Source organism: Bufo gargarizans, chromosome 2 (genome assembly GCF_014858855.1).
Source record: "Bufo gargarizans isolate SCDJY-AF-19 chromosome 2, ASM1485885v1, whole genome shotgun sequence".
Taxonomy (NCBI): domain Eukaryota; kingdom Metazoa; phylum Chordata; class Amphibia; order Anura; family Bufonidae; genus Bufo; species Bufo gargarizans.
Window position 1 is genome coordinate 123,861,523 of NC_058081.1, and position 18,402 is coordinate 123,879,924.

Sequence of the window (18,402 nt, forward strand, 5' to 3'; positions counted from 1 at the left end):
TTAGGAGAATCTTAGACTTACAGCATGCTGCCATATTGGCCCAGCTTCATCCCGACAGTACATTAACGGTCCATTAAAATGCCTGTTTAAACAACACATTGGGAGCAGATGATTCTCGTGTGTTATTTTATAGGAAACAGGATCTCAGCATCAATCAGTAAGTGGAAGTGTGTGAAAAAGAAATATCATAAAGGAGGATACCTACCGTAACTTTAACCAAAGACTCCAAAAACAGATATGTCACCCTTGCTCCTTATCTATCATAAGTTATGAAGAAACTCGTGAAATAAAACTGTATAATAAAGTGTAACAAGCGTTGCTTCATAAATGACCAACACTGTGGTTTTGATCTTGGTCTGTAAGGGTCATATATAGAGCCATGACATGCTGAGATCTGCAGATATCTTGGAGAGGGGGAGATGAGCTAGAGGTATAAGACATGACTTCCAGTTGTATTCTGTCTTATTATTCAGAAAAGCTACACTAAAATGTAATAAAATACAAAATAAAAAATTTCAGTAATGCATGAAACGGACTCATTTGAGGATTTTTCTCTGTTCACTGCAACAATTCTTAAATTCACTCAGACAAAGGAAGGCCGGAACCATGCTCTACTGAACAGGGGTCTATGAACCGTGATTAATGGGATGCACGTTTCTGTGACAGTACAGGGCAACATTTCAGTCAATGATCTGGTAAAAAAAAAAAAAAGCCAAAACATGGATTTTTCATTGCTCTCTTAATGTCTTGAAAGTCATTACGTTGATTAGGATTTATTAAAGCCGGAGCCTGCTTGCCATTCACAGCGATGAGAGAGATGATCTTGAAGAGTATTTATAGGGTGCTGTCAGCCATCATCCAGCAAATGGTTTGCACTTGTATCAATCAAACGCAGCAATGCATGATGCCATTAAATTCAAGGCTAGAATCTTGCCAGATTTCTTAGTTTATGAGCCACTTTTGTGAGCCTGCTGGGCTCTCCATTAGACAAGCCATAAGGGACTTGTTGCAGTATCCAACATGCTAGAAGATCAGATGCTGAAAACCTGAGAACAAACAGCTGTATCTCGGTTTGCTTTCCTTCCATAAACCATTCTAATGGCAAATAAACCAAGTACCATCCAATGTCCAATGCGAAAGAAATTATATTTATATATATATATTTGCTTTCATTTAAAAAATAAAGAATATCTTGTGTGGACAACACATAGAGTCAGTCCACCCATCTTTTACTATAAAACAGACTCCATATTTTCACACCACTCATGGTCTTCCAGGTTATAGATGAATTTTGTCCTGTTAGTTTTATTTTGAGAGATAGAGTCTCGGCCGAGGTTATCTAAGGTCAACGTTGATGCAAAAAATTCACTTGTAGTGAGCCCTCCCTCGTGATTTTTGATGTATCTCTTATAGTTTTTCCTCAGGCATTGCCATGTGGTGGTATAAAGGATGAACGCTAAGGACTTCAGTGTTATAGCAATGCTGACATAAAGATATCTATAGGCAACATTGTCATACAGAGCACAGGCTCCCTGCTCTCCGCAAAATGTGCTCCAAAACAGACAGGTAGAGTCAATCCCAGCTCCAAAGATGAGCGGTGGAGGTATAAAGCCTGTAAAATGGAGAAAGACATTAGTTAACAATAGTTTTATGACGATAGTGATGTTACACAATAAGGTCTAACTCAACAAGTATCAAACACACATAAGGCTTTTCCAAAATGGGTTTTGCCACCCCATACATTTATGGCACATCTATATGATTGGATCCACATTGGTTGGATTAGCACCAATCATGGAAATTAGGGAACTATGGCTCTCTTTCAAATTCTGATCCTTTGGCTTTCATAAGTCACACTCAGGTTCAGTGAGTATTTGGTGGGAAAACCCAAAATAAGTGACATCTCGGAAACACGGATCCGTTAAAAAGGCCCGCAAAACACTGAAAAAGACATATGGTCGTGTGAACGAGCCCTTAGTCTGGAGCCCTGTTCCTTGGACTCTTGACAGCTCACAGATACTCATTACAACTCAATTCTTGTCGCACTAATAAGAATATGGCTTAAATAAGTGTTGAACTTCAAGAGATCACAGATAAGGGATTCACGTGAGCCCTCAGATGATGGGATTCTATGTAAACACAGAACATGTTGCTCGGCAAATACTCAGATAAGGATGAAGATGAAGAGTTCACATCACTGTTTAGCTTTCCGTTCGTCCGATCTGTGAGATGAACAGAAAAATACGATCCATTATTTTGCGCATCAGTTATGATCAGTTTCTTTCACTTCCATCAGAGATCAGTTATTATTATCATGCAGGACTTTTTCTCCCACCAAAAAGAACTGATCTCTGAGAGAAGTAAAACAAACTTCTGATGCTTAAAATAACTGATCTGTTTTTTGTTTGTTTTTTGTTTTGTTTTCTGTTCTTTTGAAGGATCAGAAGAACGCAAAACTAAATTGTGATATGAACTCGGTCTTATGCCATTAGTCCTCCTGCACACAACTGTATCGGTTTTGTGGTCCGCAAAGTACGGATACGGTTTCTGTGCATCCCACATTTTTTGCAGCCCATTGTAGAAATGCCTATTCTTGTTTTACAAAATGGACAAGAATAAGACAAGTTCTCACAGATAACAGATATCCGTGTGCTGTTTGTATGTTTTGCAGCCCCACAAAAATGAATCGATCTGCAAATAAAAGGCAAAATACGGTCGTGTGCATGAGTCTTTATACTGGGAGCATGACATTTTTTATAAAGACCAAATAAAAATGTGCCCAAAAAAAAGTATAATGCAATAATTTTTAAAAATGCCCACGCCATATCCTTTAATGCAGGCATGCTCAACCTGTGGCCCTCCAGCTGTTGCAAAACTACAACTCCCAGCATGCCTGAACAGCCTACAGCTATCAGCCTACAGCAGGGCATTGTGGGAGTTGTAGTTTTACAACAGCTGGAGGGCCGCCGGTTGAGCATGTCTGCTTTAATGCAACTATCGGACCCTCTGACCATTAATGGGATGTGAACCTCTTGCTACAGTTTCTCATCAATGTGATGTAGAGACCAAGCGTGGAATGTTCTTTAATTGAGGAGGACCCACACACTGCTCTAGCACAGGAGTCCTCTGCGTTTGTTGTCGTGTAATGAGCAAGTCTTATCCCAAAGTAGATAGTGAATAGTCACAAATGTGCAGTGCTAATTCTGTATGATCTTCTCCTACATAACCACCATGTCTTCATTGCACAGCCAATTAATTTTTGAACTAATGACACCTTTACTGCTAAGCAAACAGGTTTATTTCCAAAAGTCTCTACATTTACTAGTTATATGCATGCCCTGCAGAAATACAGCTACTGTGTTACAATGGCGAGCACCACATCAGTTTATTAAAATTGTGCTGCCTGTGGCTTAGCATCGTATACCAGATGAGAACTGTGTGCGGCCGTAAGCAATTTATTATCCTTACAATCCTAACTTGTAATGCTCATGCTTACATTGTCCATGGACAGTCAACATGTGTTGTCTGTTTACTTGTCAAGACCTCAAAATTTGCCTTTAGCAAGATATATAATATGGTGCTATGTCAGAGAGTCAGATCATACTATGGAGAACCTCAGGGAGCTCCATAAGACAGGTGTTTGAAGGGTAGAAAAATCAAGGAATTCGTTTGTTCATAAATGAGCTAAATTTAGTTCATAATCTGATAAATATCAGAGGGTCCCCAGAGTACATTTGTGAAGCTGAAAGTAGGTGACCTAGTTGTCATAGCTGCCAGATATTGTAGCTAGTCGTGGTGTCTTGTCTGCCAAGTCTCATTAATATTCACTAAGTCTTTGTGATTTGGATTTAGTCTCACTAATTTCCGCCTTCAGCACTCATACTACAATTGCTTATGAAAGATGGCACTTTCTCACGATGTTCCTGCAAACATAAAATCTAATATCACTGACTTTCTGGACACAGTTTTAGATTTGTTAGTGTCTCTTAGGGAGATTTCACATCACAGTTATGTTTCTGTTCTTCTGATCCATCAGAAGAACAGCAAAATAAAGAAAAACTTGTATCCTGTAAAAAAACACAAATCCTGTGCATAAGTTATGCATAGAGTTGAGCGGGCACCTGGATGTTCAGGTTCACCGGGTTCAGTCGAACTTCGCAAAAAAAATTGGACTTCGGGAACTGAACTTGACCCAAACCCGAACCCGAACCCCATTGAAACTAATAGGGGCCTGAACTTTTGAGCACTAAAATGGGTCTAAAAAAGTCCTGGAAAGGGCTACAGGGCTGCAAAAGGAAGCAAAATGGGGGTAAGAGTAGGACAAGTTCCCTGCAAAAAAATGTGGATAGGGAAATAACTTAAAATAACAAAATACATAAAAATTTAAAATTATAATCTTGAACTAGGAGGAGGAGGTGCATGTGGAGTAGGAGGTTGAGAAGGCGGTGATGGTGGCGGTGTAGGTGGAAGCGGCGGTGGAGGAGGAGGAGGTAGCCAGCACTGTTTTTTAATATTTTTTTATTGGGGTAGACCCCAAATATTGGGACATATAAAAAAGAAAACAAAGAATAAGTGCACTTGAGTATAACAATGGCTGGGTGAGGCCGGTATAAATGTCTATTCTTCACAAGGTACAGACAAGTCTTGTGGGATCCAGGCCTGGTTAATTTTACACGTAAGCTTGTCCACGTTGGCTGTGGACAGGTGGCTGCGCTTGTCTGTGATGACGCCCCCTGCCGTGATAAACACACGTTTAGACAATACACTGGCTGCAGGGTAGGCCAGCACCTCCAAGGCATAAAGGGCAAGCTCAGGCCATGTGCCCAATTTGGAGACCCAGAAGTTGAAGGGGGCAGAACCGTCATTCAGTACGTGTAGGCGTGTGCACACATACTATTCCACCATGTTGCTGAAATGCTGTCTCCTGCTAAGACGTTCCATATCAGCTGGTGGTGCTGATTGTTGTGGCGAGGTGACAAAGCTTTTCCACATTTCGGCCATGCTAACCCTGCCTTCTGAGGTGCTGGCTGTGCCCCAGCTGCGTTGGCAACCTCTTCCTCCTCCTCTGCCTTTGCCTTGTGCTTTCTCTGTGCCCCCGCTGTCAGTTAGGATTGCCCTCAGCAGCACGTCTACCAGCGTGCGCTTGTAGTCGTGCATCTTCCGATCACGCTCCAGTAAGGGAATTAAGGACGGTACGTTGTCCTTGTAACGGGGATCCAGTAGGGTGGCCAGTCAGTAATCAGCACAAGTTAGAATGTGGGCAACTCGGCAGTCGTTGCGCAGGCACTGCCGCATGTAGTCACCAGGGAACTCCTTGGAGCAGGCTTTGGTGTGCTCTGGGTGCGGTGGGCAGTAGCAGGCGTACTGTCTAGGGCACGCCCTCTCCGCTTTTGCACCCTGCTGCCTCTTTTGCTGTGCTGGTGGCTCTGTGCGACCACCGCATCTTCCTCCGAGCTGCACACATCACTTGCATGACCTTGATTCCATGTGTGGTCTAGGACCTCATCTTCCACCCACTCTTCACCTCCGCCCTCCTTGTCAGTCTGCACACTGCAGAAAGCCGCAGCAGTTGGCACCTGTGTTTCGTCATGATCAGAGACATGCTGCGGTGGTCTTTCCATGTCCTCATCCTGAAACATAAGTGGTTGGGCATCGGTGCACTCAATCTCTTTCACTTCTGGGGCAGGGCTATGTGGATGGTTCACGGAAACCCTGCCAGCAGAGTTATCAAAAAGAATAAGAGACTGCTGCATGACTTGGGGCTCAGACTGCTTGCCTGATTTGCAAGGAGGTGAGGTGAAAGCCTGATGGCCATGGGCTGCAGGTGCCAACTCTGACCTTTCAGCAGGGGACTGGGTGCGAGACAATGTGAAGAAACTGGAGGCACTGTCAGCCACCCAATCTACTATTGCCTGTACTTGTTCTGGCCCCACAATTCGTAGAGCGGCATTCAGGCCTACCAAATAATGCTGAAGGTTCTGTCGCATACTCGCACCAGAGGAAGGTGTTTCACTTGTGCGTGTAGCTGGCACAGATCGACCACGTCCTCTCCCTGCAACAGGAGCTCCACCAATACCAGCAGCACCACGACCGGGTCCCTTATTTGACGCTCTCCTCATTCTTTGCGTTCACCAACCAAACTAACAGATGGTTTATGTCAGGCGACAATGTAACCACCAATAGTCAACAATTGAGTTCACTGACAGTAAGGCTGTGCCGGTGTCATAAAGAGAAAACATTTCTTGAGGTCACACAACAGTGTGACAAGCGAATTTAATACAATTACTTCATTGTCACAAAAAAAGTGCATTTGTCAACCAACAATGTAACAGCAGTATTGACTGGTTTAATTGGATTGTCAGAAATGTAGCGCGGGCTGCAAATGTATTATCTAGCACAAAAAGAGTGTTTTTTTTCAAACAACAATATGACAGCATTATTTAACGGTAGAGATGGCCTTGCGATTCGCCCGTCGGTCGTTTCGCGGCAAACTTTGCGTGTTCGCAATTCACCGAACATATGGAGAAATTCGCATAAATTTACATTATGAAGAACTTTGACCCATTCTTTGACCCAAGACGAGTGAGAGGTTCAGATTATGGAGGATGTTAGTAGAATGGCAGAATCGAGCATAGGCAGGGTGGTAGACAGAAATTAGTGATGAGATATAGAGGGTGCAGCACTGTGTAGAGCTTTGTGGGTGAGAATGAGAAGTTTAAAATTAATGGTATACCATATAGTCAATAACTGGCATAGGGTGAGAGAATCAGTATAGTGAACGGTTGGAAAGATAGATTAGCCTGGCTTCCGCATTCAGGATAGATTGGAGAGGGTAGAGCTTAGTGAAGGTAAAACCAATTACATAAAAATGAGTTACAGTAGTCAAGGTGAGAATGCATAGGGGCAACAACGAGAGTTTTTGCTGATTCTAAAGAAAAGGGTCAATTCTAGTGATGTTTTTGAGGTAGAGACAGCATGAGTGATTGAATATAGGGGGTGATGGAAAGATCAATGTGAAACATGACACGAGACAGCTGGTAAGCGGTTAGTGCTATAGGGCTCATACACATGACCGTTGTTGTTTTGCATACCACAAATTGCAGATCCGCAAAACATGGATACCGGCCTTGTGAATTGCCGAGTCGAGTCGCAGAAAACTTTGTTTCAATACTGTATGAAGCGACCACTCCGTACACTATTAGAATGTATTGGCTCCGATGAGCCGAAGTTATTACTTCGCGAAGTGTCGCAAAACTTTGCATAATAACTTCAGAAATTGTTTTATACAGTAAAAAAAACATTTCCCAAACTCGGGTTCGGTTCCAAGTGGTACCTAACACACGCACTTTTACAACAGGTTTTCTTAATAACCCAGCCATTTTTCTACACTGTTACTGGGCAACTGTGGATGTCACTGTTATGGGGGTATTGTGGATATCACTGTTCTCACTACTGTTATGGATCATTGTGGATGTCACTGTTATGGGGCACCGTAGATTTCACTTTTAAGAGGGCACTGTAAATATCACTGTTATGGGAGCACTGTGTATGTCAATATTATGGGCACTGTGTAGATGCCACTGTTATGGGTCAGTGGATGTCACTTTTATGAGTCACTGTTATGGGACACTGTGAATGTCACTGTTATGGAGGGCACTGTAGATGTCACTGTTATGGGGGCACTGTGAATATTACTGTTATGGGGCAAGGTGGATGTCACTATTATGGGGGCAGTATGGATGTCACTGTTGTAGGGGCACGCTGCATGTCACTGTTATGGGTGCACTTTGAATATTACTGTTATTTGGGGAATGTGGATGCCAGGGTTATGGAGGACTATGGATGTCACTGTTGTGAGGGCACTCTGCTTGTCACTGTTATGGAGGCACTGTTGATGTCACTGTTATGGGGCATTCTGGGTGTCACTGTTATGATGCACTGTGGATGTCACTGTTATGGAGGCACTGTTGATGTCACTGTTATGGGGCATTCTGGATGTCACTGTTATGGGTGCACTGTGGAAGTCACTGTTATAGGACCACTCTGCATGTCACTGTTATGGGAGCACTGTGGATGTCACTGTTATGGGGGCACTGTGGGTGTCACTGTTATGGGGCTTTGTGGGTGTCACTGTTATGATGCACTGTGGATGTCACTTTTATGATGACACTGTGGATGTCACTGTTATGGGTGCACTGTGGATGTCACGGTTATAGGGCCATTCTGCATGTCACTGTTATAGGGGGACTGTTGATGTCACTGCTTTGGGGAACTGTGGATGTGACTGTTATGGGGCACTGTGGATGTCACTGTTATGATGGCACTGTGGATGTGACTGTTATGGGGCACTGTGGATGTGACTGTTATGATTGCACTGTGGATGACACTGTTATGGGGCACTGTGGATGTCACTGTTATGATTGCACTGTGGATGTGACTGTTATGGGGGCACTGTGGATGTCACTGTTATGATTGCACTGTGGATGACACTGTTATGGGGCACTGTTGATGTCATTGGTATGGGGAACTGTGGATGTCACTGCTATAGTTAGAGATGAGCGAAATTTTGAAAGATTTGATTTGGACGATTCGCCAAACTTCGACAAGAAATTTTGTGATAAATCAGTTATACCCAGGCCACTCTGCCTAATCATATTCATCCCACTTGGTGACCCAATCTCAATGTGAAGGCTTGGAACATGAACTGCAAGGAGAGTGTATCGCCGTGTACATAACGTTCTAGTGCACCCACATTCAGAGTTAATCAGTTCTGTAGGTACTGTGCCATCATTATTACAGGGGTAATTCATTGCCGGTTACATCACTGTGCAGGGCACCAAGATTCATAGCTAATCCCTTCTGTTAAACAAAAAGAAAAGCATACAACACCCTTCAGTAAAGCCAAAAACCCATGTGTGCCCCTGCAGGAGCTGGGTCCAAAAGGCTAAATAGTTGAATAAAATAAAGAAATGGAGGCAGAGCCAATAAAGTAGTGGAGAAAAAAAAGTTTTTTTAATCCATGTTGTGGCAGTCTAAACACATGCTTTTTAATCCCTTCTGTTAGCTGTAGATTTACTGTGTGGCAGTATTACAGGTCACCATTACCATAAGGTCTAATTTACTGCCGTCAGAACAACAGAAAAACAAAACAAAAAAACAAGCATGTATTTTGAGCGTCTATAAAGCCTCTTATAGATGGTCAGTATTTCATCAGTAATTTTAAGCCAAAACCAGCAGTGGGTCCAAAACAGAGATAAAATGTAACAGAAATATTTGCATCTCTTCTGTGTTTTGGACCCACTCCTGGTTTTGGCATACAAATACTGACCGTATGAAAGAGGCCTTATGGAAGCTCAAAATACAAGATCCTTTTTTTGGTTCTTCTGACGGATATGAAGAGCGGAATAATAAACTGTCAACAGACTTGACAGCGGCAAATCAAATATCAGGACTTCTCCAAAGCATTTGACACTGTACCGCATAAAAGGTTAGTATATAAATGAGAATGCTTGGACTGGGAGAAAATGTCTGTATGTGGGTAAGTAACTGGCTCAATGATAGAAAAGAGAGGGTAGTTATTAATGGTACACACTCAGATTGGGTAACTGTCACAAGTGGGGTACCTCAGGGGTCAGTATTGGGCCCTATTCTGTTCAATATATTTATTGATGATCTTGTAGAAGGCTAGCACAGTAAAATATACATTTTTGCAGATGACACTAAACTGTGTAAAGTAATTGACACAGGAGAGGACAGTATACAGTTGTGGCCAAAAGTTTTGAGAATGACAAAAATATTAGTTTTCACAAAGTTTGCTGCTAAACTGCTTTTAGATCTTTGTTTCAGTTGTTTCCGTGATGTAGTGAAATATAATTACACGCACTTCATACGTTTCAAAGGCTTTTATCGACAATTACATGACATTTATGCAAAGAGTCAGTATTTGCAGTGTTGGCCCTTCGTTTTCAGGACCTCTGCAATTCGACTGGGCATGCTCTCAATCAACTTCTGGGCCAATTCCTGACTGATAGCAACCCATTATTTCATAATAACTTCTTGGAGTTTGTCAGAATTAGTGGGTTTTTGTTTGTCCACCTGCCTCTTGAGGATTGACCACAAGTTCTCAATGGGATTAAGATCTGGGGAGTTTCCAGGCCATGGACCCAAAATGTCAACGTTTTGGTCCCCGAGCCACTTAGTTATCACTTTTGCCTTATGGCAAGGTGCTCCGTCGTGCTTGAAAATGCATTGTTCTTCACCAAACTGTTGTTGGATTGTTGGAAGAAGTTGCTGTTGGAGGGTGTTTTGGTACCATTCTTTATTCATGGCTGTGTTTTGGGCCAAAATTGTGACTGAGCCCACTCCCTTGGATGAGAATCAACCCCACACATGAATGGTCTCAGGATGCTTTACTGTTGGCATGACACAGGACTGATGGTAGCGCTCACCTTTTCTTCTCCGGACAAGCCTTTTTCCTGATGCCCCAAACAATCGGAAAGAGGCTTCATTGGAGAATATGACTTTGCCCCAGTCCTCAGCAGTCCATTCACCATACTTTCTGCAGAAGATCAATCTGTTCCTGATGTTTCTTTTGGAGAGAAGTGGCTTCTTTGCTGCCCTTCTTGACACCAGGCCATCTTCCAAAAGTCTTCGCCTCACTGTGCGTGCAGATGCGCTCACACCTGCCTGCTGCCATTCCTGAGCAAGCTCTGCACTGGTGGCACTCCGATCCTGCAGCTGAATCCTCTTTAGGAGACGATCCTGGCGCTTGCTGGACTTTCTTGGATGCCCTGAAGCCTTCTTAACAAGAATTGAACCTCTTTCTTTAAAGTTCTTGATGATCCTATAAATTGTTGATTGAGGTGCAATCTTAGTAGCCACAATATCCTTGCCTGTGAAGCCATTTTTATGCAACGTAATAATGGCTGCACGCGTTAATTACTTTACACAGTTTAGTGTCATCTGCGAAAATGTATACTTTACTATGCAAGCCTTCTACAAGAGCATTAATAAATATATTGAAGAGAATAGGGCCCAAAACTAACCCCTGAGGTACCCCACTAGGGACAGTGACCCAATCTGAGTGTGTACCATTAATAACCACCCTCTGTTTTCTATTATTGAGCCAGTTACTTACCCACATACAGACGTTTTCTCCCAGTCCGAGCATTCTCATTTTATATACTAACCTTTTATGTGGTACAGTGTCAAATGCTTTGGAGAAGTCCAGATATAAGACATCTATTGATTTGCCGCTGTCAAGTCTCAAACTTACCTCCTTATAGAAACTGATTAAATTAGTTTGGCATGACAGATCCCTCATGAAGCCATGCTGATATGGCGTTATTTGCTTATTTCCGTTGAGATGCTCTAAGATAGCATCTCTTAGAAAACCTTCAAACAGTTTACCCACAACAGATGTTAAACTTACCGGCCTATAGTTTCCAGGCTCTGTTTTTGGACCCTTTTTGAATATTGGCACCACATTTGCCATGCGCCAATCCTGTGGGACACTCCCTGTCAGTAAAGAGTCCGCAAATTTCAGAAATAAGGGTCTGGCTATGACATTAATTCCCTTAGGATACGGTGTTGTACGCTATCCGGCCCTGTCGATTTGTCTATTTTAATCTTTTTAAGTCGCTGTTGTACTTCTTCCTGGGTCAGACAAGACACTTTTAATGGGGAATTTATTTTTACATTCTGCATGTCATCTGACAGTTTATTTTCCTCAGTGAATACATTGGAGAAAAAAATATTTAACAGCTTTGCTTTCTCCTCGTCGCTCTCTGCGACTTCCCCCTCATTACTCTTTAAAGGGCCGACACTTTCAAATTTATACTTTTTAACATTTATATAATTGAAGAACATTTTAGGGTTAGTTTTACTCTCTTTGGCAATTAATCTCTCGGTCTTTAGTTTGGCCACTTTTATTTGTTTTTTACTTGTTCTATTTTTTTCCTTATTGTTTTTTCAGTGCTTCCGTGCTACCCTCCTGTTTTAGTGATTTATATGCTTTCTTTTTGTCATTTATTGCTTTCTTTGCAGTTCTATTTATCCACATTGCTGCTGCCAAGGCCAATAAGATAATGGGCTGAATCAAAAGGGACATAGATGCCCATGAAAAGAACATAGTCCTACCACTTTACAAATCACTAGTCAGACCTGGAGTACTGTGTACAGTTCTGGGCTCCTTTAAACAAGGCAGACATAGCAGAGCTAGAGAGGGTTCAGAGAAGGGCAACTAAAGTAATAACTGGAATGGGGGGGACTGCAGTACCCTGAAAGATTATCAACATTAGGGTTATTCACTTTAGAAAAAAGACGACTAAAGGGAGATCTAATTACTATGTATAAATATATCAGGGGTCAGTACAGAGATCTCTCCCATCATCTATTTATCCCCAGAACTGTGGCTGTGACAAGGGGACATACGCTGCGTCTGGAGGAAAGAAGGTTTGTACACAAACAAAGAAGAGGATTCTTTACGGTAAGAGCAGTGATACTATGGAACTCTCTGCCTGAGGAGGTGGTGATGGTGAGTTCACTAAAAGAGTTCAAGAGGGGCCTGGATGTATTTCTGGAGTGTAATAATATTACAGGCTATAGCTAGTAGAAAGGGGTCATTGATCCAGGCAATTATTCTGTTTGCCTGATTGGAGTCGGGAAGGAATTTTTTTCCCCTTAAGTGGAGAAAATTGGCTTCTACCTCACAGTTTGTTTTAGTTTTTTGCCTTCCTCTGCATCAACTTGCAGGATAAAAGGCCAAACTGGATGGACAAATGTCTTTTTTCGGCCCTATGTACTATGTTACTATGTTACAGTCAACACGGACAAACAGGGACAATGGTGGCCCCATAACTGAGTGGGGATGGATGCCAAGAGCAGTATCAGTAACAGGGACAATATTGGCCCCATGACAGAGTGGGGAGAGGCGGCAGCGGAAGTGACATACAGTACAGCACAAGATGGTAGCATAACCCAAAAACAGCAGTGTGATAGCAAGACCCAGTGGTATGCATATCCTTTAAAAAATTTAACATGTACATATAAGTAGGCAAAGAAGCACCACTGTAGAAATGGCAATAGAGGGAGTGGGCAAGTGACATCAGGTGGGTGGCAGCATCAGAATGGTGGCAGAAAGACGTGGACAGAAGTAATGGCCCATTTTGCAGAATATTCCGGCGTGGCAGCATACTACAGTATGATAAATAGTAGCAGAATGATCTATTCTGTTACATCAAGCACAGGTGTCTGGAAATCCTGGTTGATCCACGCCTGATTCATCTTTATGAAGGTTAGTCTCTCAACATTTAGGGGGGAAAGGTGAGTTCTCTTAGAGATAACTATGCCCACTGCCGCACTGAACACCCTGATGCCATACTACTGGCTTTTCAGGAAAGCATGCTGATGCTGATTTCAATTGCGGCCATACAGTACTTCAAGTTTGCATGCACAGTAGTCCAGGGGATCTTGGATCATGGGTTACAGGGAGCAGTCCATATATGCCACCACCTGCTGCTTATCCTGCTGCTGATAGGTGGTTTCTTCAGCAGGCGGCTGAAGAAAACTGCTCATTATAGACTCCAGACTTAAGTTGCTGCATATAGAGCTGCTCCTGCCCCTCCTGGCAGTGGAACGTGAGTGCCAAGGGTCGCCTGAGTCAGACCTTCCTGAAGACGGGAGATGGCACGCGTAGGCAGGATGTCTCTACAGCATGTCTCTACTAAACAGCATGTCTCTACCGTAGTTCATTTTTTGCATCCCTCTCAAAAGGTATAAAAAATGCCCCCATTTTTTTTACTAGTAGTAAATGTCTAACAAGGTAGATAGCCAGTCAAATCCTAACAATGTCGCTGTCACTACATAAACATGATAGCATGCATCTGGCCATTTGCGCATAAAGTGACCTACCTGCCTTCATCTCCACTGCATAGTGCCACGGTTTGTCAGGGTCATCTGCATCATCTACGTCATCAACCTTCAGCAACTCATGCTCCTCCTGTTCCTCTCCTGTCTCTTGGGCAGATAAACCACCTAGTTGTGTATAAAATTCACCTCCTTTGTCCGTTCATCTTCCTCAGGGCTCAGGTGGCCGTGAAATGGAAATCATCTTCTGTCTCCCCAATAATCTGATTTATAAGCATGCCCTCCAGGACATGAAGGAGTGAAATTACATCATTCATTCTGCAATTCTGCCGACTGACAAATAAAGTGGCCTCCTGAAAGGGCCAGAGCAAATGGCACATGTCACGCATGAGCTGCCACTGGCTAGCATGGAAGTTACACAAGGGAGCAGACCTTTCCATTTGCAGCATTAGGAAATCGTTGACTGTCTTCCTCTGCTCATACAGGCATATGAAGCGTGGATTTCCAATGGGTGGAAACGTGGCATATCAGCTGATGTTGGGGGAAGAGCATTTTGTCTTTGCAGCTCAAGGAGGATGTGATTTGCACGATAAGAGTGGCTGAAGTGCATTTTATACACTCTTGCAGTTCACGGAAGACTTGAGGAACTGGGTGACAACAAGAATGAAGACATGTGCCATGCAGGGCACGTGGGTCAGCCCTCCCTGATGCAGTGTTGACAAAATGTTCTTCCCATTACCATGGTTCCTATCTCCAGTTGACGAGGAGACAGCCAGTGTTCAATTTCTTTATTGATGATTTTGAACAGTTCCTCCCCAGTGTGGCTCCGTTCACCAAGGCTGACTAGGTGCCGAACTACATGGCAACGTCTAGCTTTGCATAGGTGGTATACTGAATAATCAATGTAAACTGTGCCTAGAGGGTAGGGTAAGGACATGAGGAGGATGAACAGGACATTGGCGCAGAAATCTCAGAATTACAATGCGGAGGCAGCATTGCCATCACCTGGCCAAGTTGCTGGTGTGCCTGGTCCAGAACCACATTTACCCAGTGGGCTGTGAACGATATACATTGTGCTTGACCACAGTTACAACTCCATACGTCAGCGCTGGCATAAACTCTACCAGACCCGAGAGGCTCAAGTACTGGCCCACGCTCAACGTATGTGTGCAGTGCTGGTACAGCTTTTTTGGAAAAGTAATGTCGGCTTGGGACTCTCGACCTTGGGTGGGCACAAGCCATGAGTTCTCTGAAATGTGCAGAGTCAACTACATGGAAAGGGAAGGACTGTAGTACCAGCAACTTGGCCAGGTACACATTCAGATTATGCGCTGTAGAATGAGTTTATGTATACTGTTGTCTTTTTGCAATCGCCTCGGTGATCAATTGCTGTCGAAACAAGTGTTGAGGAGTAGGAGCATCAGAAGCAATAGACAACATTGAAGTTGACTGGAATGAACGACAGTTTCCTTCTGCTGATGTCAAGCTAACTGCTGTAGAAGGGGTGGGTATAGATGGGAGATGCAGTTGCTGCATTAGGCTGTAACGCTAAATGAGTGGCATGGTTTTCCCACAGTGACTCTCCATGTGTTGACGCAGGGACGCCGTGCTAACATTACCACTCTGGCCGCTCCTCATCTTCAGCCCACACATCCTGCATACCGCCATGCTAAAGTTCCCAAATGACTTGGCGAAAAATTCCCACACTGGCAAGTATGGCATTTTCCGTCCAACACTGCATGATGCCTGCCTGCCTGCCGATACTTTTATGCTTGTGTGTTCCTCACAGATAGTCTCCCGAGTAGAAGACGGTTTATCCCTTCCATGCTTGGCTGCAGATCTCTCACTGCTTCCACCCTGCTGTCTTATGTGCAGCACCAAGCTCCCACATCCTTTTGTGACCCTCACCTGTCTTTTGCACACATCCCTGACCTCTCGAAACATGTGCTCCCACCTGACTGTCAACGTCGGTTGTTGAACGCATAGAGGAGTCTAAAGTGGACCTCTCCTCCAAGTCTCTGCTGGCCTGTAACTGTTGAAATGCGGAGCAGAACAGGAGGCTATCTGGCTAGCAGAAGGAGCAGCAAAAGCAAGAGGCAGGTTCAGGACATGTGAGGGCACAGAGGCAGTTCCTGGGCCATGCCAACTAAGTGTGGTGTCAGAGGAGCCCACTGATTCCATGCTGCGTGTATCTGTTGTCACTTGAGATGATGTTGAAGAGTCACCCATTCCAGTACAGCTGGATCGTTGGTCAAAATATGACTGCTGATGACAGAGGCAGCTCTGGCCTGTTGCTGTATCTGCTACTACCACCTCTTCTTCTACTGCTACTTGTGCCGCTACAGCAACATTTTTGGAGGGCCCAGACAACTATCTGTTGCCCATAGTATACAGTATCTGTATGAGTAATGTAACAGATTAGCTAAGAATGTGACAGCAGTTGAATAAGATAAACAGTACGATATATTCAAATTAACTGGGAATGTGGCAGTAGTTCAACAAGATGCACACGATATATTACATCGCCCTTAAAAACTGATGTACAGTAATTATATGTATAAACTAACACGTTAACTTGGAATATGGAAGCAGTTCAACAAGATGCAGACAGTGATTACACTCAACCTGCACTGTCCCTGTAGTCTCCCTATGCTCTCCCTACAGTGTCTAAAAGCTCTACCTGCTATCTCCCTACACTGTCCCTGCACTCTACCTATACAATATTATTCTATTAATAGCTTTCTTCAATACTGTCCCTAGCGCATAAGCGCTTGTAAAAGTCTCTCCCTAAGCTCAGCTCACTGTGAAACGTTGGAGACCGTGCAGGATAAGGTTTTGGTGACCAAAGTTTAACGCAATCTATACTAGAAGGTTAAGATCACTGCCAGAAATAAGCAAAGTTTTAAAAAATTTGATTCAGCTGCTTCGGCAAATTTCAAAAGAAATTTGCTTTGTGATGAATTACTTCGTCACGAATCACATTTCATTGCAAGTAGAGGACGCAATGACAGGGAACGGATTCCGCGTTCATCACTAATCCCGATGTCACAGCCCTCTCCCTGAGAGCAGAGACACTGGAGAATCCTGCAAGGGACCAATCAGAGTGGTCACTTGCCAGCAATCACTCTGATTAGTTAGATCCCAATAATGATCCCCCATCCTCTTACTGTGAAGGAGATCGCAGTATGTAAATGCAGTGGTCTCCTTCACTGAACGAGCAGCCGACTTATGAGAAGGAACGCTTCCTTTCCAACAATCGGCTTTAGCTCGACCCATGTAAACCCACCTTTAGACTTGTAAATTACATACTGTGTGTGCCTCATAATTTATCACTGCATACAATGGCATATCTGGAACCTGGGTCCCAGTATAAAACCTGTAACCATAAGCTTTTTTTCCCTAACACAATTACTTTCTTATGTGCCAATTGGGCCCTAGGGAACTGTAATAGCAGCCATGCCAGTTATCACTAAATTTGGTCTGTAACATTTTAAGCACTTTTATCTACCAATTAAATTTTATTGCATGGGAAAATTTTCTTTAGTTTTTGACTCCATCCATGACCATGATCATACAGAAATGAGTAATTTTGTATTCTAGTACCTACTGAAATTATAATAAAACCCCTATGTGTTGCTGATTTGAATGTAAAAAGTCTTTATTATATTTTTGTGCAATTTAGGGATACTTTTTGCTATGTATTAAATATTTACCACTATATATTAATATCAGCATCATGTCCTAGTCTGACATTCAGTCTTGACATCAATGAAAGTCTGAGGATGACAGTGCCATAAAAAGGCAATATTTGGAATAATGCCCAGGACTGTCCATTATAGAAAACCAGCCAGTGGTCAATAATTGATTAGGATGCACTGTACTGAGCAAAAACATATTTTGAGAAGAACGACTTCTGTGTTCTCTTCTTTTTCACTACAAAAAGGGAAATGGTTAATTTTAGGTCACAAAGGCATATTTTAACAAAATGCATTTTAGAGATTTCTAATAGAACATAACAAAATGCAGATGGTAGGTGGAGCTGAGCATTTAGAACCCTTTAAATGCTTACACTTGTAGGGGGGTGGTGGTCCACATCTGCCCTAGAATATAATGATTAGGATGGACTGCCTAGGAAGAGAAAGGTTAAAGGCTGTGTAAACCCTTTGTGGGCAATTTTTTATGATTGCATTTTACTCATTTTGGGTTAAAAATAATAATTAATTAATTAATTAATAATTATAATATTTTTTTAATTGACAGCTAAGGGGAGATCTAATAACTAGGGGACATCCTCAACGTCTAGAGGAAAAAAGGTTTCTACTCAAACATAGAAGATGATTCTTTATGGTAAGAGCAGTGAGACTATGGAACTCTCTGCCTGAGGAGGTGGTGATGGTGAGTTCACTAAAAGAGTTCAAGAGAGGCCTGGATGTATTTCTGGAGTATAATATTACAGATTATAGTTATTAGATTTCTGAAGAAAGTGCATTGATCCAGGGAGTTATGATTGCCTGTTTGGAGTCAGGAAGGAATTGT

At 42.9% G+C, this 18,402-nt stretch overlaps 1 protein-coding gene across 1 annotated transcript in view; it reads right to left on the reverse strand.

Annotated features, from left to right (window-relative positions):
* Positions 1–536: 536 nt before the first annotated feature.
* The window catches only part of SLCO3A1 (solute carrier organic anion transporter family member 3A1), a 209,821-nt gene continuing 191,955 nt past the window's right edge, over positions 537–18,402 (reverse strand). The window contains exon 10 of the mRNA XM_044277035.1: positions 537–1,612. Coding sequence (XP_044132970.1) covers positions 1,233–1,612 — 380 coding nt within the window. The 3' untranslated portion in view covers positions 537–1,232. The remainder of the gene's footprint in view (positions 1,613–18,402) is intronic.